Source organism: Pestalotiopsis fici, assembly GCF_000516985.1.
Source record: "Pestalotiopsis fici W106-1 unplaced genomic scaffold PFICI_Scf_1, whole genome shotgun sequence".
Lineage (NCBI taxonomy): Eukaryota > Fungi > Ascomycota > Sordariomycetes > Amphisphaeriales > Sporocadaceae > Pestalotiopsis > Pestalotiopsis fici.
In genome coordinates this window covers 5874213-5896920 of record NW_006917091.1, presented here as the reverse complement: position 1 = coordinate 5896920, position 22708 = coordinate 5874213, and the positions used below count along the sequence as shown (strand labels likewise).

The 22708-nt window shown below is 49.8% G+C and overlaps 9 protein-coding genes across 9 annotated transcripts; 4 read left to right on the top strand and 5 right to left on the bottom strand.

The window, feature by feature from the left end:
* Window positions 1-841: 841 nt before the first annotated feature.
* Window positions 842-3486, bottom strand: PFICI_01736 (uncharacterized protein; the record flags this gene model as incomplete). The annotated part of the gene is made up of 11 exons (XM_007830317.1): window positions 842-1009; window positions 1089-1455; window positions 1520-2001; window positions 2076-2542; window positions 2594-2815; window positions 2878-2893; window positions 2948-3043; window positions 3100-3129; window positions 3245-3299; window positions 3364-3392; window positions 3454-3486. 11 exons carry the CDS (start codon window positions 3484-3486, stop codon window positions 842-844), a joined length of 1965 nt encoding a protein of 654 aa, XP_007828508.1.
* Window positions 3487-4024: 538 nt separating this feature from the next.
* PFICI_01735 (uncharacterized protein) lies at window positions 4025-9015 on the top strand (the record flags this gene model as incomplete). Its single annotated transcript, XM_007830316.1, has 11 exons — window positions 4025-4548; window positions 4608-4690; window positions 4745-5196; window positions 5255-5598; window positions 5649-5892; window positions 5945-6540; window positions 6590-6947; window positions 7004-7316; window positions 7371-7999; window positions 8070-8533; window positions 8589-9015. The coding sequence occupies 11 exons, from the start codon at window positions 4025-4027 to the stop codon at window positions 9013-9015; spliced, it is 4434 nt and encodes a 1477-aa protein (XP_007828507.1).
* Window positions 9016-9327: 312 nt separating this feature from the next.
* PFICI_01734 (Methylmalonate-semialdehyde dehydrogenase) lies at window positions 9328-11111 on the bottom strand (the record flags this gene model as incomplete). Its single annotated transcript, XM_007830315.1, has 3 exons — window positions 9328-9744; window positions 9825-10462; window positions 10526-11111. 3 exons carry the CDS (start codon window positions 11109-11111, stop codon window positions 9328-9330), a joined length of 1641 nt encoding a protein of 546 aa, XP_007828506.1.
* An 836-nt stretch (window positions 11112-11947) lies between these two features.
* Window positions 11948-12421, top strand: PFICI_01733 (uncharacterized protein; the record flags this gene model as incomplete). The annotated part of the gene is made up of 1 exon (XM_007830314.1): window positions 11948-12421. One exon carries the CDS (start codon window positions 11948-11950, stop codon window positions 12419-12421), a length of 474 nt encoding a protein of 157 aa, XP_007828505.1.
* A 766-nt stretch (window positions 12422-13187) lies between these two features.
* Window positions 13188-14945, top strand: PFICI_01732 (uncharacterized protein; the record flags this gene model as incomplete). The annotated part of the gene is made up of 1 exon (XM_007830313.1): window positions 13188-14945. The coding sequence occupies one exon, from the start codon at window positions 13188-13190 to the stop codon at window positions 14943-14945; it is 1758 nt and encodes a 585-aa protein (XP_007828504.1).
* A 71-nt stretch (window positions 14946-15016) lies between these two features.
* On the bottom strand, window positions 15017-16624 carry PFICI_01731 (uncharacterized protein; the record flags this gene model as incomplete). The annotated part of the gene is made up of 1 exon (XM_007830312.1): window positions 15017-16624. The coding sequence occupies one exon, from the start codon at window positions 16622-16624 to the stop codon at window positions 15017-15019; it is 1608 nt and encodes a 535-aa protein (XP_007828503.1).
* A 464-nt stretch (window positions 16625-17088) lies between these two features.
* Window positions 17089-18150, bottom strand: PFICI_01730 (uncharacterized protein; the record flags this gene model as incomplete). Its single annotated transcript, XM_007830311.1, has 1 exon — window positions 17089-18150. One exon carries the CDS (start codon window positions 18148-18150, stop codon window positions 17089-17091), a length of 1062 nt encoding a protein of 353 aa, XP_007828502.1.
* A 462-nt stretch (window positions 18151-18612) lies between these two features.
* PFICI_01729 (uncharacterized protein) lies at window positions 18613-19689 on the top strand (the record flags this gene model as incomplete). The annotated part of the gene is made up of 3 exons (XM_007830310.1): window positions 18613-18668; window positions 18730-18924; window positions 19029-19689. The coding sequence occupies 3 exons, from the start codon at window positions 18613-18615 to the stop codon at window positions 19687-19689; spliced, it is 912 nt and encodes a 303-aa protein (XP_007828501.1).
* Window positions 19690-20269: 580 nt separating this feature from the next.
* Window positions 20270-22022, bottom strand: PFICI_01728 (uncharacterized protein; the record flags this gene model as incomplete). Its single annotated transcript, XM_007830309.1, has 3 exons — window positions 20270-20430; window positions 20498-21591; window positions 21697-22022. The coding sequence occupies 3 exons, from the start codon at window positions 22020-22022 to the stop codon at window positions 20270-20272; spliced, it is 1581 nt and encodes a 526-aa protein (XP_007828500.1).
* Between the last annotated feature and the right edge of the window lie 686 nt (window positions 22023-22708).

Sequence of the window (22708 nt, the reverse complement as noted above, 5' to 3'; positions counted from 1 at the left end):
AAGAAAAAAAAAAAGAAAAAGAAAGAAAAGGACCCCGCAGACATGTGGGCACGGGCGTTGCCGTAATTCTGTGCCGCGCTCAGCTAGGCCGCCACCAAAAAACGGCCACGATCCGATACTTCCGGCTTCTGCCGTCTCGGCAAAGAGGGTCTTCCGCCCCAAAACATTGCGTCAAGCCGAGGTGGATATAGCATCAGGCTGTTCATATGAATGAGTGCATCGTGGTGGCTGGCAGTTTATAAAATATTCTGTATAAACCCGTGTAGACTTTTATCATTCTAAATTTTTAGTTCAATAGACATGTGGAAGGCGATAATCTTTTGCCTGCCTGGGAAATGATGGGAGATTATTAAGGTTTGGAACATTATCCAAATCCTGGTGGTTGGATTTTTATCTTATAAACACATGACAGACAGAAAGATGAGACACGCGGAATATGACTCTGAATTCGTCTTGAAGTGAAACATGCACCAACGTTTCACTTCGGAGGGTTTTCCGCCAAGGCAGAGAGAAAATTCTTTTCCAAGGAATTCTTCCACAAAGGCAGGCTGTGCGACTCTTTGCGCGGTTCGAGATCAGCAACGGCGGCAGCGTCAGACAATGCTGAGCAGAGTCTACAAGACACGGGACCATGAGAGACTGGAGCCTCGTGGTCACAAGTTCAAATACAAGAGGATTGATTCGAGATTGTAGCAGGGCTCGATATCCAGGCTTGCTCCTGAGCCGACTCCAAGGACACGTTGAATCTAGTCACGAGTATAGCCACATGCGCCGATGAGTCTATTTATACAAGCAGGAGCGTTTCTGTAGTAGCACCTTCATCAGTGCCATCCGTATCCATCTAATTGCCAAAGAACATTGGATCAATTCCAGGAATATGCGTATTGAAGAGATCCATGATATCAATACCCATTAGGTTGTTCTCACTAGAGTCGATGAATTCCTCTCCAATGGGGAAGTAAAGCATGTCACCAAAAGACATGGCAACCGGGTCTGCTTGCGTAGTTGACTAAGAATCGGTAAGTCGATTGGCCATGATGCATCGCTAGTAAGAGGGAAGGAAGGGGGAAAAAAGTAATGTCACATACAGCCAAAGCCTGGTCTACACTCAACGTGGGCGGATTGGTTACGAGATCAGAATTGATCATTTTTGCATCGGCACTGTTGATAGTCGTCGGGTCGGTCGTTGAAGGGCCAGGCGCTCGAGCTGCACGTAAAGGCTCGGTGCTGATCTGACTCTGGGTCGTTGAGTTGACATATTCTCGTGCAATGTGGGTGAACTCTGCTATCACAGATCCCGGGAGGTGCCCATCGCTCGCATACTCGATTCTGCTAAAGTGGCCTCCGGCAATATTGAGCAGGGCTAGATTTCCTGCAGTGCCTGGGTGACTCGAGTTGTTGATCACGAGGTCGAAGAGTGTGAAATGCGCAGTGAGGGGAATACCACCGATAATCCTAAGAGAGACGTCAGGCCACAGGGAAAAAAGAAATTTGCAAGGTGAGGAAAATCCGAGCTTACCAAAGAGGGGTATATGGTTCGACATCGATGAAAGTCGTCAACTCCAAGGTCGAACGGGAAGTTTCCATCAGGGCCTTTGTACTCTCAGCCTGTTGCGCCTTGCTCACTACTTCCGGAGCATCTGCAGCCAAGTACAATGTTGCCCTATTTAGACTCAGTCGAAAACTGTTGTACAAGCAAGCAACCCAGATGGCAGGCGCCACTAAAAGGTTTCCCTTGGAGGCGTTCTGCCAAAACCTTTCTCCAGGTCGAATATCCGGGGGCAGAGAAAGGCGCCACGTCTCTAGCTCCCGAGTGAGCTGTTCAATTGTAGCCAGGTAATATGTTTTCGGATTTCCCAGTACACTAACCGAGAACAGGTTCGACATGGCCCGCGAGAGCAACCTCGCATATCTAGCACAAGCTAGAAACCAGTCAAATCCTGCAGTTACAGCCTCTGGCACTGATGGGATTGGACACACAATATCGTGATCATTAAAAACCTGGTGTTGTGTGTGAGAAGATCTGTTTTGGCTTGCAAACATAAAATGTTGGGTGCTGGCTGTTTTCGACTTACAGAGTTTCGGCCAAAATGAAAACTCGAAATCTTTTCCGTAGAGTACATGACCCAAAAGACTTTGTGGTAATTGATTGCCTCGTCGCCTGTCAATTTGCTGCTGCCCAGATTCTGCGCTCTCCTGGCGGCTTCGGATATGATGACATGTTCAATGGCGATGCAAGATATCCCCAGCGAGTAGATGGTCATGGCAGCCATTGCTTGCAGGACAGTCAGGGAATCGGGCAAGGTAATGAGGTCCGGAAACAAGCCGAGAGATACGGAAAACAGGCGCCAGGCTTCGCCTTTACCTGCTTCGAAGCTGCCACCGCCCATGGCTTGGCATCCAAGGGCAAGCACCGAATGGTACAGGGCTGACCATGCCTTGTCCTGTACGAGAGATTGTGGCAGATTCGAGCTGAAGGCGAGTGATTCAAAGGCCCTTCGATCCAAAAAGGGGTAGAAAGGGTGGACGCGGTCAAAGTACGCTGCACATCGTCAACATAGCTTTTTGCTGAAAGAATGGCGTAGTCGCTTACATTGAATCCAACTTTTAGCCTCTGGGAGGCTTGTGGATGCTTCGAATACGGACCCGGCCGTGAGCCTCAAGGAGTTGGAAGACAATTCTTCATGTTGCTGCACACGATGACGAATGACCGACGAGATCCGGGAACATAATTGTTTGACCTTGTCATTTCCAAGGCGTTTTGATAATTGTTCAAGTCTCGCATCCGAGAAGAATGTCAAGCTGAAATTTCCGACTGTAACATGGGTCAAAACCTTCTCTTTGGCTGCACTCGGGCCAATGCAAGAGACGACTCACGAAATAGACCATTTCTCTGCTGGTAGTTAGTCGATGCTTCTGCATTAAATGCCCAATAGACTAAAAATACCTTGACAGTGAAACGACGATCATGATTGAGCAGATCCGGCCGGCGAGCATTCGCAAGGAGGCGATCCACATATAAATCTGGTACTGGCTCCGCTGTCTATACTCGGTATTTAGCACCACCATGACAGAAAAGAGTGCCGAGACCAAACATACTCTGAGGTCGGCTTTGGTAGACTGTTCGGGCTGCAGCTCAGGTGCAGGCTCCGACATTAAGTCGACATTTGCTAGTAAATTCAAATAAGCAATCGCTACTTTGGACCTTGTCTTCATTGACAGCTCTTGAATGGAGCCGACTCACTGTTAGGCCGCCGGGGCAATTTTGCGGCGCTGAAATGACAGTCGGTTTTGCGGCGCTGCGTTTAGACATGTCAGTACCTCGATTGCAGCTCAGCCAAATCGGGGCGGAAGAGCACTTACAGCGCAGCTTTCACATGGACCTGGAGAACCTGTTGTAGTGGCATATTTTAGTGGACAACCCTGCTGTGGCTCCAGCGCCAAAGGACATACCTGAGCATTTGACTTTCCTGGCTTTACAGGCATTGCAGCTCTTGAGAATCCGACGACCTGCGCCACTTGACATGTTTACCAAGACCCTTTGTAATGCAATCAGATGCTATCCAAAAACTAGTTTGAATTTTCTGGGAATTTCGGCTCCGTATGATGGGTTCAAGAAGAAGATAAAATACTCGAGGCCAGTGGAGGCGAGAGGTAGCCGCCGGGGACGCGCATTGGATGACGGCTGACGCTAAACCGCTCACGGCATCTCGGCTCCGAAAATCTCACACTCTTAGGGGCAACCGCCGGAAATCAAGCACCGAAACATGTGGACAAGCTCTGGGGCGTAAACACCAGCCAGGCTGTGAAAGTACGACCTGGCCGTTGAGTAATGATGTTGTTCTTGTCCGTATTTGCGGATGACTGTGTGGATCCCCGATTAACCCGATCTCCTTAATCGAATCAACAATACCCATCCCAAAGCTAGCACAATGGATATAAGTATGTTGGCTCTGGCCTGCTCCGGCCTATCTGTCTCCTGTCGAGTCAAACCGCCTTCTCCAAAGGTTGAAAGAAGCGCACCATGTCTGAAAAGAACCCCGAAGAAGCCGGAACTGGGTCTGATCCCATGCTTGAATCCGATTCTGCCTCAGTAAGCGACCGCGCTTCAGCGGCAGCCCACCATCCACAGTTCACCGGCGTCAATGGGGAGAATGTTGCGGCATTGGCCCGACGCCTAACAAATGCGAGCACGCGGACGGCACAAGCAAGCGTTACCAACCCCTTCCAACCGACCGAACCTGCTCTGGATCCAACGTCACCCGAGTTCGATGCCAAGCTATGGGCACACACCTTGTTCAACGCTTTTGAGCAGGACCCTTCGAAGTATCCGCGGCAGCCCATTGGTGTATCTTGGCGTGATCTCAGTGTTCACGGATTTGGAAGCAGCACGGACTCTCAAAAGGATGTGTTGAATGTCCTCTGGTATGCTCCAGCTGCCATCAGAGATTTCATCGCCCAGAAGAGGCAAAAGATTCAGATTTTGAGAGAATTCGATGGCCTTGTCAAGCCGGGTGAAATGCTTCTGGTCCTAGGTCGTCCAGGGAGGTGTGTTTAAGCTCTCACGAAAGACTTGTGGAAACTTGTCAATGCTGAAACTCTAATAGTGGTGTCTCGACGTTGCTAAAGACCATTGCTGGCCAGGTACATGGTCTCTATCTCGACGAAAAATCCGAGCTCAACTATCAAGGTAAGTGATTCAAGCTTCTACAATCTTCGTACTGTCACTAACAGTCCAAACAAGGCATCACATGGGAATCCATGCATAGCCGTTTTCGCGGTGAAGTCATTTACCAGGCCGAAACAGATGTGCTCTTTCCACAGTTGACGGTTGGGCAGACGCTGCAGTTTGCAGCTTTGGCCAGAGCCCCTCGTAATCGTCTTCCTGGCATTAGTCGCCAAACCTATGCGCAATGCCTCCGGGATGTAGTCATGGCCGTCTTTGGTATTTCCCACACCATCAACACCAAGGTCGGAAACGACTGGATCAGAGGTGTTAGCGGTGGCGAGCGCAAGCGCGTGAGTATAGCAGAGGTCACCCTGAACCAGAGCTCAGTTCAGTGCTGGGACAATAGTACTCGAGGACTCGACAGTGCTACGGCGCTGGAGTTCACTCGCACATTGAGACTTTCTACACAAATTGCCAACACGAGTGCCATTGTGGCAATCTACCAAGCCTCACAGTTGGCCTACGATGTGGGACCCCTATCGAAGTCGAAGCATCAGTCTGCGCGATTACTAACAAGCAATCCAGGAATTCGACAAAGTCACAGTCCTGTACGAGGGTCGCCAGATTTTCTTTGGATCAAAGGACCATGCGAAGGAATACTTCACCGACATGGGTTACGTCTGCCCAGATCGACAAACTACCGCTGATTTCCTCACATCTCTCACCAATCCCTCTGAGCGCAAAGTACAGCCTGGCTTCGAGAAGCGAGTACCGCGCACTCCTGACGAATTTGCAAGTGCTTGGAAGCGTAGCGAGGCCAGAGCTCAGCTGATTAGAGACATCAATGCATTCGAGCATGACTCCGTCATTGAGAATGACTATGCCGAAAAGCTAAAGGCAGTACGAAAGTCTCAGCAAGCCTCCTTCACGTAAGTATCCACAATGAGGTCGAAATGCAAGAAGTCTAAAATTATGACAGGCGAAACAAGTCTCCCTATACGCTGTCAATACCGATGCAGATTCAGCTGTGTATCACGAGAGGGTTTCAGCGCCTCCAAGGCGACAAGCTGTTCTTCATCGTAACGGTGGCCGCCAACTTTATCGTATCGCTGGTCCTTGGAAGCATCTTCTATAATATGCAGCCTGTTGCAGACAGTCTCAATAGCAGATGCATTTTACTGTATTTTGCCATTCTGTTCAATGCCCTGAGCAGTGCATTAGAGGTGGGTACCCTTGAAGCCGTACCATAGGCTGAGTCCCGACTGACCACCGCAGATCTTTTCTCTTTATACACAGCGGCCAATTGTTGAGAAGCAAGCCCGTTACGCCTCCTACCATCCTTTTGCCGAAGCCATCTCTTCTGTGGTGTGTGATTTGCCTAGCAAGGTGCTTTCGACGATAGCCTTCAACGTGCCATTGTACTTTATGGCCAACCTCCGCCGTGAAGCTGGCGCGTTCTTCGTGTATCTACTGTTTGGCTTCACATGTACGCTGACAATGTCCATGATTCTACGTACCATCGGACAGACGTCTCGTACTGTCCAGCAAGCCTTGACCCCAGCTGCCATGTTTATTCTTGGCTTGGTCATCTACACTGGCTTTGTTTTGCCTACACAGACTATGCAAGGGTGGCTTCGTTGGATCAACTATCTTGACCCCATTGCTTATGCATTCGAAAGTCTGGTCGCCAATGAGTTTTCTGGACGGCAATTTCCATGCGCTTCATTTGTTCCCATGGGTCCATCGTATATGACCTCAACTGCATCACAAAGAGCTTGTTCCGTCGCAGGTGCCATGCCTGGAGCGGATTATGTGGATGGCGACCTCTACATGAATGCAAACTTTGGATACTACAAGTCACACATCTGGAGGTAAGAGGAATCAAGCTGGTCACAAAGTGTGTCGACTAACATCACGCAGGAACTTTGGTATCTTGATTGCCTACATAATTTTCTTCACCGCGGCCTATATTCTGGCAGCGGAATATCTTTCTCTAACCCCTTCAAAAGGAGAGGTGCTTCTCTTCCGCAGCGAAAAAACACGTGCAAATAGTAGCCGGAAGTCGCCAAACCAAGACGAAGAAAGCGGCGTTATTCAAGTCCAAGGTAGACAACCCAAATCTACCAGTTCATCTCCAGGACACACACAAGTGGGAGGACATAGTTCTGTCTTTTACTGGAGCAAGGTCTGCTACGATATCACCATCAAGGGCCAACCCAGACGAATACTAGACAATGTTGACGGATGGGTTAAACCTGGTACCTTGACGGCTTTGATGGTAAGTGCATTCTCAAGAGCATTTCTTTTATGGCGTCCCGAAACTAACACCACTAGGGTGCCACTGGCGCTGGAAAAACCACTCTTCTCGACGTACTGGCCGACCGTGTTACGATGGGTATAGTTACCGGTGACATGCTTGTGGATGGGATGCCAAGAAGTAATGCTTTTCAGCGGCAAACCGGCTACGTACAACAGCAAGACCTGCACTTGGAGACGGCCACGGTGAGAGAAGCGTTGAGATTTAGTGCAGTCTTGAGACAGCCTGCCTCAACCTCCACGGCAGAAAAACATGCATATGTAGAGGAAGTTATCGGCCTGCTCGAGATGGAAGAATACGCCGATGCGGTCATTGGTGTTCCTGGTGAAGGTAAGAAGGCTATTGATGATGACTGGTACTTCCCAAGCTTACAATCATATACAGGACTCAATGTAGAGCAGCGTAAGCGCCTGACGATCGGCGTGGAGCTGGCTGCCAAGCCAGAACTCCTCTTGTTTCTCGATGAACCAACATCTGGGCTGGATAGTCAGACTTCCTGGTCAATCGCTATGCTCATTAGGAAACTGTCGGATAATGGTGTCCCCATTCTATGCACGATTCACCAGCCATCAGCTATGCTCTTTCAACAATTTGATCGTCTTCTCCTTTTAGCCAAGGGTGGACGAACAGTCTACTTTGGAGATATTGGCGAAAATGGCAAGACTCTCACGTCGTATTTTGAGCGCAATGGTGCTGAGTCGTGTGGTGTCACGGAAAACCCAGCCGAATGGATGCTCAAGGTAATCGGAGCGGCACCAGGAGCGCATACGAGCCAGGACTGGAGGGAGGTGTGGAAGCAAAGTCCCGAGTCTGCAGCCGTGCGACAAGAGCTTGATCGCCTGACCGACGCCAAGGGAGTCAATCATCGGGATAGCGCAGCCGAGCAAGAAACACCATCATACTATGCAGCCCCTCTCCACCAGCAGTTGATGTCGGTCACCCAACGAGTCTTTGAGCAGTACTGGCGCAGCCCTTCCTACATCTACGCCAAACTGATATTGTGCGGCGGTACGGTATGTATTAGATCTTCACGATGGCTCTGCAATTAGAGGGAGGTGGAATACAAGCTAATACCGAGCACAGAGTCTTTTCATTGGCGTCTCTTTCTACCAGGCTGAACTGTCGATCTCTGGACTTCAACACCAGATGTTCTCCATATTCATGCTTTTGGTCATCTTTGCGTTTCTCGTCTATCAGACAATGCCTCATTTCATTCTCCAGCGTCAGCAATACGAAGGTCGCGAGCGTGCGTCACGAGTCTACTCATGGCCGGTCTTCATCCTTGCAAGCATTCTCGTCGAATTGCCTTGGAATACGCTGGCGTCACTCCTGGTTTTCTTTCCATTCTACTATCTTGTTGGTATGAACAAAAACGCCATTGCCACTGATGCAGTTACCGAACGTGGTGGTTTGATGTTTTTTATCACCTGGTCCTTCATGATGTTTGAGTCTACCTTTACCGCCATGGTAGTCGCTGGCGTCGGCACGGCCGAGGTCGGTGCAATCCTGGCACTGCTTCTATTTGCCTTGTCGCTTATATTCTGCGGGTGAGCTCTCTCCTCCTGAGATGAACTATTCTTGGCATACTGACGTTGATAATAGAGTGATTGTGACGCTCTCGGCTCTACCTGGATTCTGGCACTTCATGTATCGAGTATCGCCATTCACCTACATCATTGGTGCTATGCTGGCCACTGGTGTTGCGAATCATGAAGTCACGTGTTCATCGCTCGAAATGCTTCAGTTTCAACCTCCGGCAGGCCAAACATGTGGCGCGTATATGGCTGACTATATGGCAATGGCTGGAGGCAGCCTTTACGACGCGAATGCCACCTCAATGTGTCAGTTCTGCTCCTTGGCCGATACGAATGTCTTTCTCTCATCGGTCAACATATTCTACGATGAGAGATGGCGCAATGTTGGGCTGATTTGGGCATATATTGCATTCAATGTGTTTGCAACATTTCTCAACTATTGGCTTGCTAGGGTTCCTAAGAAGGGTAATTGGACAAGATTTGTACCTTGGTGATTTGGGAAGTGAGGGATTAGATTGGAAAGACTGATTTACAAGAATGGGGATAATGCATTTCTTTTTATCGCATTTGACCACTGGGCATTCTTTGGGCGCAGACTTAGAGGTTGGACTAGAGAACAGGCGTTGTACAATACAATATAGAAGACTATACTTTACTACAAATTTAGAATTGCAGACACACACAAATTCGCTGATCGACAATTGTTGGTGTGAGGGTTTGCATTTCTCGAGCCGGTAACTTTGTCAGATAGGATACATCTCTATCTCTGTTTTATCTATGAAGAACATGTATATCTTTATCCTGGTTCATCGCATTGTCGGCATGTCCACCTTCGCCCGGGTGCTAGTGGTCTGGCTTACTTTCCACATGCTCGTTACCGTCTTTAATTGGGTATAAAAGTTCAGTGCAGGCTTGCCGTAGAAATAGTTGATACCTCCTCCAGAGATGCTCTTTTTATTGCCAGTAAAAGAAAACATCGGGAGTGGTACCGGGATGGGAACATTGATACCAACCTGCCCGGCTTCGATGTTGTCCTGGAAGTAAGTCGCAAGACCTCCGTTCTGTGTAAACACGGCAACTCCGTTACCGTATTCATTTCCGTTGATAAGCTGAATTGCTTCGTCGATGGTATCAACTTCCAGGCAGATGAGGACAGGCCCAAATATTTCCTCCTTATAACAACGCATATGGGGTTTTACGCCCGAAATAATGGTTGGCCCAACCTGTGTCTCGTTAGCATTGTAACTTACCTAGTATGCAATGAACGGAAAGCCAAAGATTGACCTCGACCAAGGAAACTTACGAAATTCCCTTTGGGAAACCTTTGAGGCCGGATACCGCGTCCATCGAGGACTATCTGAGCGCCCTCGTCCTTGGCGCTGTCTATCAACTCTTCTACCCTCTTCATTGATTCCCAGGTGATTACTGGTCCCACATCAACCTCTGATGCGAAGCCCCCGTCGACCTTGAGAGCTTGAGCCCTCGCGACGAGTTCTGGAATCCACTCTCGACTCTCGCCAACCAGCACAAGGGTGCTCAGGGCCATGCAGCGTTGCCCAGCAGCTCCAAAGGCGGCACCGACAATGGCGTTGAGCGCCTGGTTCTTGTCACAGTCTGGAAGAACCGCGGCATGGTTCTTGGCTCCCAGGTTGGCCTGCACGCGCTTCCCCAGAGCGCTACATCGGCCGTGGATGTACTCGCCTGCCTGATTACCGCCGACAAAGCTGACGGCCTTGATACTGGGATGATCAATCAAAAAGTCGACACTGTCACGGCTGCCGTGGAGGATATTGATCACGCCAGGAGGGAAGCCAGCATCAACAGCCAATTCCGCGAGAATCATGGCTGCCGTGGGCGTTTTCTCCGAGGGTTTCACGATTATACAGTTGCCCGTAATAACTGCAATGGGAATGGACCATAAAGGAATCATTGCTGGAAAGTCTTGACAGATTGTTGTTAGTCCGGACTAGAACCATCAACTGTTTCTGGTTGGGGAATACTCACTGAATGGACAGATTGCCGCTACAACACCAATTGGTTCGCGGTAGCTCCTGGTCTCCATGTCCTTGGCTACACGAAGCACCTTGCCCGGCATCTGTGTGGTGATTCCACACGCAGTTTCTGCGACCTGGAGACCACGCAGCACATCTCCCTTGGCATCGGCAAAAGTCTTGCCTTGCTCAAGCGTTATGCTGGCGGCCAGTCGGTCCCAGTTGTCCTTGATCAAGGAGACGTATTTGAACATGATGGACTGCCGATGCAGTAGACTTGTGGTTTTCCACGACGAAAAGGCCTTCTCGGCACTGGCGACGACTGCTTGCATCTCGGCATTTGTGCACTGGGGAACACGAGTCACCACATTGCCAGTCGCTGGGTTGACAACACTGTACCACTTGGTGGCTTCTGATGATACGGCCTTGTTATCAAGGAAAATGGTCGTGTCGTCAAGTTTGGTGTCGTTGGATGCGGTGGATGGAAAACACGACCGTGTAGAGGAGGCGCGTACACCATGCCTCGCCAGGAAGCTCAGTCTGTTCGAACCTTGGAGGTAACAATCACGACGCACAGAGAGGGCCGTTCGGCGCAGCATTGTTGGCGAACAGACATGGCGACAATGTTGAAACATGTTCATATTGTAAAGAAGTTTCGTTCAGTCAATCGACATGGCCCGAAATGAAGCAGAAGCTTTGTGTGACATACAACATGATTATACCTGCTGGCTGTCTAGGTGAAATCCAACGCTGCATTGAGCTTGCACCACCTGAACGTGACGTGAAAACCACTCAAGACATTGGATACAATTTCTCTTTCTTCATTGTTCCGTAAATTGTACCCCTTGAGCCACACTCATAGAATCAAGTCGCTTTACTTGTTGAAGCATCTAGATGAGGTCTTGGGAGGAGTATTGAGCAACTAGTGTCTGTCACCAGAGTTTGCCACCTAGCCGCGCTTCTTTCTGAAGCTTGGCTTGTTGACCTGCCTGTTCGGTTTCTACAATCAGTTTCTCAGATAGTTGCGTAAGTCGACCCTGAAGCCGTCCCTGTATACCTTGTGCGCAGGTCAAGTCAGCTCGGTCTTTGTGGGGGCGCCGGCCATGCAAGGTGACGACTGACTCTGGACTCAAATTTTGACCCCATTAGGCAAAGTCTGAGCTACTAGGCGCGTATGTAGTAGGCTTTAGTTGGCATCCCGGCCTAGGGGTATAGTGCGTGTGCCCTGGAATCCCTCCGTCGTCGGCGAGGCCAGCTTCATGCGTATATCTCTAGGTTCAACATGGTCATGGATGCGGGTCTCTTTCTTTTAAGGCTTCATAACGTGTCTGTCGGACCTAGTATTCAATGAGAGCCTGGAACTGTCTTTCCATCATCTGCCTGCCACACCATCCATCATCTTGCCTACATTATCTTCAACATACCAACAGCAATTATGCCTTCTTTTATCAAGAACCATGATTACCCAGGCTATGCGACCCTGGGGGATGTTTTCAACATTAGCGCCGCAAGCTCCTTTGAAGTGTCCAACACTTGCATCGTAGCCACATCGGGTCAGATTGGCGAAGCCGCCGACTATTCGCCATTCGAACCCTCGGGTGCCAACAATGAGCAGTTTAGCGGCGGACACGCTGAGCAATTTGAACTTGCACTCAAGAATATTGAAAAGTCCCTATCGGCGGCCCAGCCCAGTCTGTCCCCCCAGGAGCTTTGGGAAGGTGTCTTTAACATTACGTCTTTCCACGTCGGTGTTGTGCCACAGCAAGACCAGCTGGAAATCGCAGCTGTGGCGAGGCGCTATCTGAGGATGAATAAACCAGCGTGGGCAGCCATATGTGTGGCCGCCCTGTTTCCGCCAAAGTGTTTGGTGGAGGTCCAGGTGCAAGCGGCATACAAGAAGGATATTTGAGTGCTAGATGGTCGATTTGAACAGAGATCATGTTTGACCATACGGAACGAGACTGATGATTCAATCTTACCCTACATATCATCAATCATCTCCAGCTGCTCCATCTTGGCCAAATGAGAGTGTTCCCGACATGGAAATTGTAGAAAGGAAGACAAGAACAAATCATCGCAAATGTTCCCGCTAGATAGTAGAAGCTATTCCAATCAAATACTGCTAAGAAAATAGAGTACTGCGCACGGATACTCGTGATAATACTCGTTCTGAGGACGCCACGCAGCTGGTCATTCTGTGCCAGGCGGTCCTCCCAGTGGAAATATACCCGGCTAGAAGAATCGATAATGCAATTTATGAGACTGACCCTGAAAAGATAACACCATTCCCTTTAGCAAAATAAATCTATGCGATCAGCGGACAGAAGGGTCTGTGATACCCGATCTGGCATAAATGTGAGCAGTCTGCCGATAAGGGTCAATTTTCAACTACACCTTTCCAATGCTCACTGCTTGCCTGGATGCAGACTAGCTTGGCCACTGACCAGGCACTTATCATTGCAGCGCAACGACATCAACTTTGAAACTGACCTATTCTGGGTACGGAGCAGATGGTGTGTTAGCCGGTATAGTTTTCAGGCTTCCCTAAAGTTCTCAGCATGTTGATATATGCTTTTAAGCACTATGAAACGTCCCAAGGTACTTTAATAGCATTCCATCGTAGTGTATCTCTCTACTCGGACACCTCTTTGAGACTTTGAATAACACGAATTGACATGGCTTCTCAGTTTGACTACATCATTGTGGGAGGTGGTACCTCGGGCGCAGTTATTGCGAACCGCCTGGCTTCTGAGACCAATGCTTCTGTGCTGGTCCTGGAAGCAGGTCGTGACGCTGACGTGGTGCCAGATGTCCTTGTTCCCGGAAAATATGTCTCTCAACTCGAGAGCGACTTTGAAGGGTTGTGGCAACATGGGACAGCACCTCAGGAACATCTCAATGGCCGTTCCCTGGCTTGGGTCAGTGGCCGACAGCTGGGAGGAAGCTCGGCAGTCAACTACATGGCCATGGCTCGAGGTCCAGCAGCGGACTATGACGAGTGGGCGAGGAGAACTGGGGACGATGGCTGGCTTTGGAAGAATGTGCTGCCCATTATGAAGGAAATGGAGGACTTTGATCCAAAGGCGCCGGTGGGATATGAGCATTTGGTCCAAGTCGATGCATCCAATCATGGTGTCGGTGGCCCAATCAAATTAGGGTTCGGCCAGGAAATGACACCCGGTGTACCAACATTCGTCAAAGCTTGTCAAGAGATTGGTATCAATATCTGTCACGACATCAACTCCGGGAACCCGATCGGTGTCGGCCTCGCTCAGACCAATACGCGGAACGGTATACGTTCATACGCAGCCAATGCCTATCTCGACACTGGTTTCCGCTCCAGACACCAAAACCTGACGATTCAAACAAACACCACTGTCCAGCGACTAGTGTTCAATGAGCGAAGAGTGTGCGGCGTTGTTGTGAGCCAGCCTGGTAGTAATGGCAAGGAGACTACAATCTTTTGTAGCGAACAAGTTGTACTATGCAGCGGCACAATCGCCTCGCCTCAGATCCTCCTGTCCTCTGGCATTGGCCCAAAGGACACATTGATGGAGCTCGGGATCGACGTCGTCCACGACGCCCCCGGGGTCGGCTGCGGCATGCTCGACCATAGCATCCTGACCTTGGAATATAGAGTGACGGACCTGGCCATTGACCACCGCCGCCTCTTTGACGACCGAGCCCTTCTCGAAGCTGCCGAGGCCCAATATCAACGGGACAGAACAGGCCCCCTCAGTGTTTTCGGCACGAGCGGCGCCGTCGCGTTTCCCAAGATTGAAAGCCTACAGAACACACCCGAGTTTGAGGCTCTCAGTGCAGAGACCAAAAAGTATTTGACGCACCCTCAGCGACCATCTGCCGAAATCTGGCTAGGCTCGGGCTATGCAGCGTATCAGGGACCAGTGAAACCGGGACAGGCCTTTGCAACGCATGAACTGCTTTTGCAGAATAACCTCTCCCGCGGCGCCGTGAGCTTGCAAAAGTCGGGATCGGGCGTACGGGTCGTGATTGACCCGGGCTACTTGAGCCACCCCTACGATCAGCGGATAGCCATTGAAACCATCCGGACAACGCTCTCCTTATCCAAGGCCAAGGCTTACGAAGGCGTGATTGAGGAAGTGGTTCACGGGCCCAAGAATGACGACGACGAATCAATACTCGATTTCGTCAAGAGTAACCTGGGCCAGGGCTTTCACAGTGTTGGAACATGCAAAATGGGCACCAATCAGGACCCAATGAACGTGGTAGATATTCATTTCAACGTGAAAGGTGTTGACGGGCTCAAGGTGGCAGATCTTTCTGTATGCCCAATTCTGACTTGCAATCACACCCAAATCAATGCTTACTTGATTGGGGCGAGATGCGCAGAATCACTCATCAGAAGCTGCCGTGAGGGCTTGAAGGCACAGGCACCGTTGGCCAGAGTATAGACAATGGGTGGTCAGATATTGAATTCATACATTGAAGCCGAGATCACACCTGTGCCAAGTTCCATAGTTGACTAAATTACGATCATGTCTCCAACACCCTGTTTCACCAAGAGATCGGCGTATTTCCCAGAGACTTCTCCGCGCCAGCACATCTCGAGCACTTCTTGTGCGCTGGTGACGTTTCGAAATCCTCCAGAGGTCTGCATTTCCGAAAGTTTCCCCCTCAGCCAATCTTGTTGCCTCGGATCTGACATTCGTAGGCCAGCATGAAACAAGGGCCATAGAAGCTGATCAGCCCAGCCGCTACGACTCGGTATTGATTTTGCGTGCTGGATGATGCTGCTGACCAGCCAAGCCATTTCATCCTCGTCCTGAGTCTTGTCAAACAAGAGGGCAGCATAAAGAAGGATCCCAAAACGGTAGGCTTCGGTCAAATGGAACCAGGGCATTCCCCGTTCGACGCGAGGGGGGGACGTTAGGATACGCATTTTCAAGGACTGAAGCTGGGCATCGACATCGGTAGCGCCGAGTTGCGTATTCTTGTGTAGCGAAACAATGTCGAGAAAGATGTAGAAGAGATCTGTTGCACAAGGCACAACGTCGTGACTCCAGTCCAAATTCCTTTGGTGCAGCGAAGCCACGTCCTCGATGGTAAAGACTGGCTGTCGCGAAGTAGACGCACAAGACATGATGTCCATCCAGGAAATGTATTGCTCGACAAAGTTGTCAGGGGTCCTGAGAGGGCCACGTAGATTGATCAAGCTCTTTGCCATGGTGAAGTAGGTCTCAAAATTGGAAGGGCCGCCCATGCAAAGATCACACAGGATGAGCATGAGTAAGGTGGCCAAGTTGCTCTCATCCAAGGAACTATCGACGCACCACATGGACTCTTGCAACCGGCTCAAAGCCTTGCCTCGAAAACGTAGTGCATCGACGAGGAAGGCTTCGTTTTTGTGTCGTGTGCTGTAGTGCACTGATGACAAGGCGGCGCATGCATAGAGTAGTGCTGGCCGCTGCAGGGCAAGGGGATAAATATACTCTCGGTACGGATTTCGAGCTGCGTCATTGTCAACGCACAGCTTGGCTGCCGCTTCATGGAAGTGGTACTCCAGTACAAAACTCAGCTCGACGGGAAGATGGAAAAGATTCATGGCTGCTGAGGGGCCAACGAATGGGTTTGGTAGTTCACATCTCCGCTGGGAGTCTTCCAGATTTTCAGAGGCCGAGAGAGTGACCTCTCCATCGGTGATGGAACCACGCTGGGGAGTTTCGTCCCGGATTCCAGATTCCACGAGTTGCCAATCTTGTGGCGCCGGACCGGGCGATGAAAGATCCAGCATTACCGATTCTCCAGAAGGTGGTACATCGTCACCATCATCCTGAACAAGAGGCAATTGAGATGGATCGACTAATGGCAAAGGCTGCTCGTTGCGTTCCTGCTGCTGCACCTGAGTCCTGTTGGCCTTTCTGGGACCCGGATTCCTCTTGAATCTGACTTCACCTACGCCGGCATGCCCGCTGAGAAAGCCCCGACTGGCCAGGCCCGCGAATTTGAAGGCATAGCCCTCGCACTCGTTGCCCTTGTCAATGCACGACTGGCAAGCCGGGAGCTCTCGAGTACACTTCCTGCCGCGGCGTCGGCAGGTCCTACAAGCAGCTCCGTGATACTTTCGCCCCATGATACGTTCTTGGCATAGCCCTAGTCGCAATCACCCGCACTATGACGAGCAGCAGATGGGAACGGGCATACCTTGGACTGGCGCACGACGCGAGAGGGCAAGACAAGATATTATCGACTGTGTTGACAAGCAGTTGGAGATGCTGGGAACAGCAAGGCGGAGACGATACAATGTAATGGTTTGCATTTCAGATCAAATTCAAAGATCAAGTGCAGAGAGATAGATAGCCGCGAAGTACGAGCTAGATAAATAAGAGAAAGCCGCTAGAGCTTGGGGGAACCACCCCAGGCCCCCTTCCAGGCCCTGAACCCCGCAGATCGAGTCCTACAAGACCTAGCCATCTACCTCTAAGGAACCTCGTTAGTACCTAGGTCACTGAGTCGCATAGGCTCAGAACAGCGTCACTAGCGCTAGATCAATTGGTCAATGGAACAGTGTAGCTATCTATTGTACTGTGATGCATGCTACGAAAAGTCTAGACGAATCTCTTCTTGCACATGACATACCTTTCCCCTTCTCACAACCGCTGTTTTCTTGTCCAGATCCATGGTTATGTTGAACAGGGTTGCATCTTTACAGTCCCCTTCTTGTCGTCTGCAGATTGCAAACGGGGTCCCTTCGTGGTCATCGAAGAAACCGAGAAAGCCTTCCTCTTGAAGTCCCGTCAAGTGGGCGCCGTGGTATTCCTCGGTCAATTGGGTGATGCGCTCATAGCGGCTGAAGGAGTCTTCCTCTGGCCACTCCACGACCTGATCGTGCTTCTGTAACAAGTGGTTCGTGTGCATTATGCGCCCGTACGAGTCTCTGCCGATGCGTTTGGTCGTCGTGCTCGTCATCTCGAGCCCCATGGACTGATCACCCTGGGCAAGGAGCAAGAAAGCCGAACCGGCTGCGCCAATGGCCTCCACATTATCCACGGCCTGCGACAGCGTCTCGCTTTCCAAGCTCAGCCTGAGTGCAAGATGGATCGGTATCTTTGCAATGTCATGTCCGCTACATCTCACAGCGTTCAGGCAAACTCCGACGCCTGCCGAATTCATCCCAATCTTTCCAATGATGCCAGCCTCCGTCACCATTTTGATGACGGGCATGCCAGTTTGATGAATCGTCAACAAGACAATATTACACCCTTGCTCTTCCATCCAATCCCAATTCTGGCCCATTTTCTTGTCCTGATCCCTGGCCCAGTACAAGCTTGTACAGCCATCACTGACCACTCTCTCGGGAACCATCAGACCAAACACAACCTCAGTCCTTGTATTCAACGCCAGTATGTCGGCTAGATGACATTGTGCCCCATCTGCGATGCCTTGCATCTCCTCAAAGTACCGGGGCCATTTGACTTGTATGTTATCGCCGAAACGCACTGCGATGAGTCGGATCTCAGCCCAAGTCTTGCCCGTGTACAAATCGAACATTTCTGCGTAGAACTGGATGCTCCCGTGGACTAACTCGGCCGCTTGAGCCCCATGTTGGTGTCCGATCTCGTAGGGTGTACCACTGCAGTTGATCTGTGGAATAGACATGGCCGGCAAGAACAAGAGTGAGAGTTCAGATATGCTCGCATGTAGTGCAACTGGTCCCTAGGCCCTGGGCTCCTGCGCGTATTAACATTCTTTTCATTCCTTAGGGAAGTACCACTTATCGTACGAACTCGAACAATTACTCGGAGATCATGTTAGATGTGAAGCATCGAACAGAGCAGGAGAGTCGGATGAAAATACAGTCCTATTTGGGAAGGTCGATGAGCTACCTAGTCATCCTCAATGAGGAAAGGTCTAGGGACTAAGTATTATCCTGCAAGAATATGTGATTAGGCTCTATTTTGGTGGATAGTGTGGGTCATGCTGCCTGTGCGTAAAAAGAAGGCTTCCACTATAATTGCATACAATGGCAACAACAACAGCAGAACGTGGCCGCCGTCTGCACATGATTCGTACATCAGCACAAGAACTGAAACTTCTGGACCTTACTACACAAGTGTCACGATGCCCAAGAAAGTACTGCTTGGTTTTGGCATTGATGTTGATGCTGTCGCAGGCTGGTATGACAATGCATTACATCCATATCTATTTTTGTCTGTGCAACTGACACACCAACTGCAGGATAGATACGCAAGATGGGTCGACCTGTGACTCTGTAAAGATCTCTAGGGGCGTTTTTGGGGCAGCTGTTGGAATTGAACGACTCTTGGACCTTCTAGAAAAGCACAGCATCAAGGCGTCCTGGTTTGTGCCAGCTCATACCTGCGAAACGTTTCCACGGCAAGTAACAAGAATCCGTGATAGTGGACATGAAATGTAAAGTTTATTTTTTTCCCCCTTCCTGCACAAGCCCCTCCTCCCACCAAGAAAAAAGGAGTCGATAAAGCAGACTGTCATTTACTCAATCTTTTGCTTTGCAGAGGACTACACGGATACACGCATGAATATGTCTCCTCTCTGTCTCGGGATCAAGAGGCCGACGTTCTGCGCAAGTCATTGGACGTCATGACCGCATTCTTGGGCTATAAACCCAGAGGCTGGACAGCTCCGGGTTTCACTTGCTCGTCCTCGACGGTGCAACTCCTGGAAGAGGCAGGAATCGAGTACGATCATAGTTGTATGCATCACGACTGCTTGCTATACTATACTCCTTATTCGGACTACAAGGCTCAAACGACAGACTATGCTCAGTCAGCAGGAACTTGGATGCACCCCACGATGAATCCCAAGATATCTAGCATTGTCACGGTCCCTGCCAACTGGCATCTCGACGACTGGCCAGCCTTTTCGCCCGGGGATGGAGGCAGCGACGGATTCATCGACCCTGATGTTGTTTTGAAAATGTGGAAGACCCACTTTCTTTATTACTATCAGAGACATGACGAAGTAGTGTTGCCTCTCAGTCTGCATCCACAGATCAGTGGAAAGCCGCACGTTTTGAATATGATTGAGCAGTTTATTGAGTGGGTCAATGGTTATGAAGGGATCGAGTGGTCTACTTTTGGAGGCATGGTAGATCGCTTCAAAATGCACAATTTTGCTCGCTGGCGCGGTTTGGAGGAGGATGGTACGCACGTCTGAGGATGCAAATAGGCGTAAAGGATCAATTGCAACCATGACTCAAACAATAAGACAATGCCTGCTTATCTCAGTTTTCTGCACTCGTTTCTTCCTTCAAAAGCAGCACATGCGTAATCTGCTTTGATTTGAACAAGACTACTCAATTTTCATCATTTGAAAACCGGGATATCCACTGGTTTGAATCTTCAGTAGCAATTTGACTTGACTGGAACAGTTGTTGACCTACAAGATGGAGTAGTCACCAAGACGTGGAATGGTGCGAAAGCTTTGGTCTACATTCATCTTATGATGCTCACAAGGTATTGGTAAGACTAGGACATTTGGGACTGAAGGAATCCGTTTCAATGTATGTCCACCGGCACCGCACTGACAAGATTCTGTCGCAAGTAGAGAAGGCTAAGTAAGCTCTACGGATATTTCCACGAGCAAGAACCAGGTATACATGGGAATTCAAAGACTCTCGTTACCTCCTAGCAGCACAAATTATTGATTGTTTGTAATGCTGAAGATGCATAGCTCCCACTGAAGGATGCGGTCTCATACATACATCTTTGACTTTCTTGATAGTGCCTAAAAGTCACTAAATTCTAGCGTCTTGTCCATCTTCCACTTTGTGAAACTTGATTTCAAGACGGTGCCCTTTTGGTCCAGCTAGATAACCATCATTGGGTTCCATGTCTCCATGATCGTGTATCGTGGTAGTGAAATTTGTGTAAACACTAGACACTAAAAACTTGATCGCTATATCCAACACCATTAGCACTCTTGTTTTTTTTGTTGCTACTCACAATGGAGGCCCGTGACTTACAATAGTAGGCGAAATGACTGCCTATGCACATGCGACTCCCGCTGCCAAAACCCCAAAACCACCTCTTCATCACGGCAAGTTCTTCTTTCGAAGACTCTAGCCATCGTTCTGGTTTCCAAGCAAAAGGATCGGGAAACACCTCGGGCTCCCGGTGCAAGACGGAAGCGTAGGCTTGAACAACTGTTCCAGCTGGGATGTCATGGTACCCGCCTAGCGAAGTCGTTTTCGGAACTACACGAGGCTGGCCACCGGGCACCGATGGCCACAGTCGCAGAGTCTCCATGATGACTGCCTGTAGCACGGGTAATTCTTCGAGGTCCCGTGGGCTCGTGATGTCATCAGGATCTAATCTGGTTCCCGGCACATGTATAGGGGGCACCTTGAGAGTCATCAGCTCTTTCCGGAGGCGTGTCTGCCATTGGGGGTTTCTGCACATTTCGTAGAACAGGTAAGTAGTCGTGTTTCCGCTCGTCTCAAAGGCGCCCGAGTTGAGCGAGAACATGTCACTCGCGAGTTCCAAACGATTCGGATACTCTCTTGGTTTGGTATCCACTCTGCTCATGCCTTTGAGGGCCTTTTCAAAGAGCAGTGATTGATCCTCGACGGGCACATCTTGCCCGCTGGCGAGGAGTTGCTGCGCTTGGTCGCACTTGTCCAGGTTCCATTTCTCCACGGCTGCAAAGCCCGTATCCACCCACTTGGGAATCAGGTATATTCCAATCCGGCGAAGGTTTGCAGAGAGATTTGGGAAGTAGTATTGCCAAAAGGTGAAGCCGGCAGGACCAAAGAATCCATCCAGGTAGAGCCTTCTCTCATGCTCGTCTTCGACAAGGTTGCTTCTCAACGAATGCCCAAATTGCCACTGCACAAACGTGTCCAGGTAGTAGCTGTAGTTGAACTCGATTATCTCAATGGGGCTGTCGTTTATTGAAGCCTTGTGCAGCTTGGGGAGAACCCGATCGAACAGGACATCTCGTGTAGCGATGCGAGCGGACTGCGATGCCAAGACATTTGATTTTGAGAAAGCATGAGACATGATTTTCTTCTGGGCCGAATGCGTGGCATTATCGACAATGGTAAAAAGGTTGCCCTTTCTGTTGAAACAATGTTAGTCTTGGTGCTTTTGTCAATTCCCACTGCGAAGAACCGTCGGCTATGAATAGAGTAGTGGCCAGTAACAGAATAGGAACGCAACACACCCGTAAACGGCGAAGCCGTGGAAATAGAATGGCGGCTTGGGAAAACCGCCCAGGTACACGGTTTTCAGCCCATCGTCAATGGACTTGACACTCAGGAGGCCAGGTGCCAGCTGAATCAATGGTCCTTTGGCCAGATGTGCTTGGTAAACTTCAGAATTCTCTCTACCTGTCCATTTCATCGAGTAAAGCCAAACAGAACTAAGTCCGCTGCTCCAGTGCGCGTTTGGAACTTTTGCAAGAGGAGAGATAAAGACAGGATACAGGAAGAAACGATAGAGTCCCATAGACACCACGAATATGGCGAGGTAAATGAGATACTTTTCCATGGCTAAGGAATCAAGTTCAGCTGATTCGGGAAATTCAAAGTACTGGGACGTCACATCTTCCAAGTCTACAGTATTGGCTAGTCATCACTTCTGCGACTATATATCCTATTCATCTCGCTGAATCAGACAGCCTGACGCACATCGCAACTCCAACGTTCGATGTCGGCTGGGGTGACCATTGTCTCAGTCATTATCGTAACAAGGTTCGTGTCTCCACGGCGAGAATTTGGGAGAAGTTGTTGGGCAGACATCCGCCACAGAGGTTCATAGTCGATGATAGCTGGATTCAGCAAAGCACAGTGGAGCCCGTTTCGCGACTCAGCTAATACTAACCGAAAACGGGCAATATCTGAGCCTGCCAATCATCGACAAATCAATCCGATTTGCCCGCGGGACTTATTCTTCTTCAGAGAGCGGAAGACTCCGAAGCGTCATCACAATCAGTGTTTTGGCCAACGCAAGATAGTAGAGAGGGGAGAACATGCGATAAATGTATTTCTAAACAGATGGCGCTGGGCTAAACCGACAAGGGTGGAATCTCTACACCTGCAAGTATGGCTTGGTCTATTCCATAGATCGTATTGCGATAGGGGTTTAAGTAATGGATGCACGTAACCGACAGTTCACTAGCCGTGTGCATTCAAGGATGATGGTACGTAATGAAAATAATCAAGCTGCATCGAGCA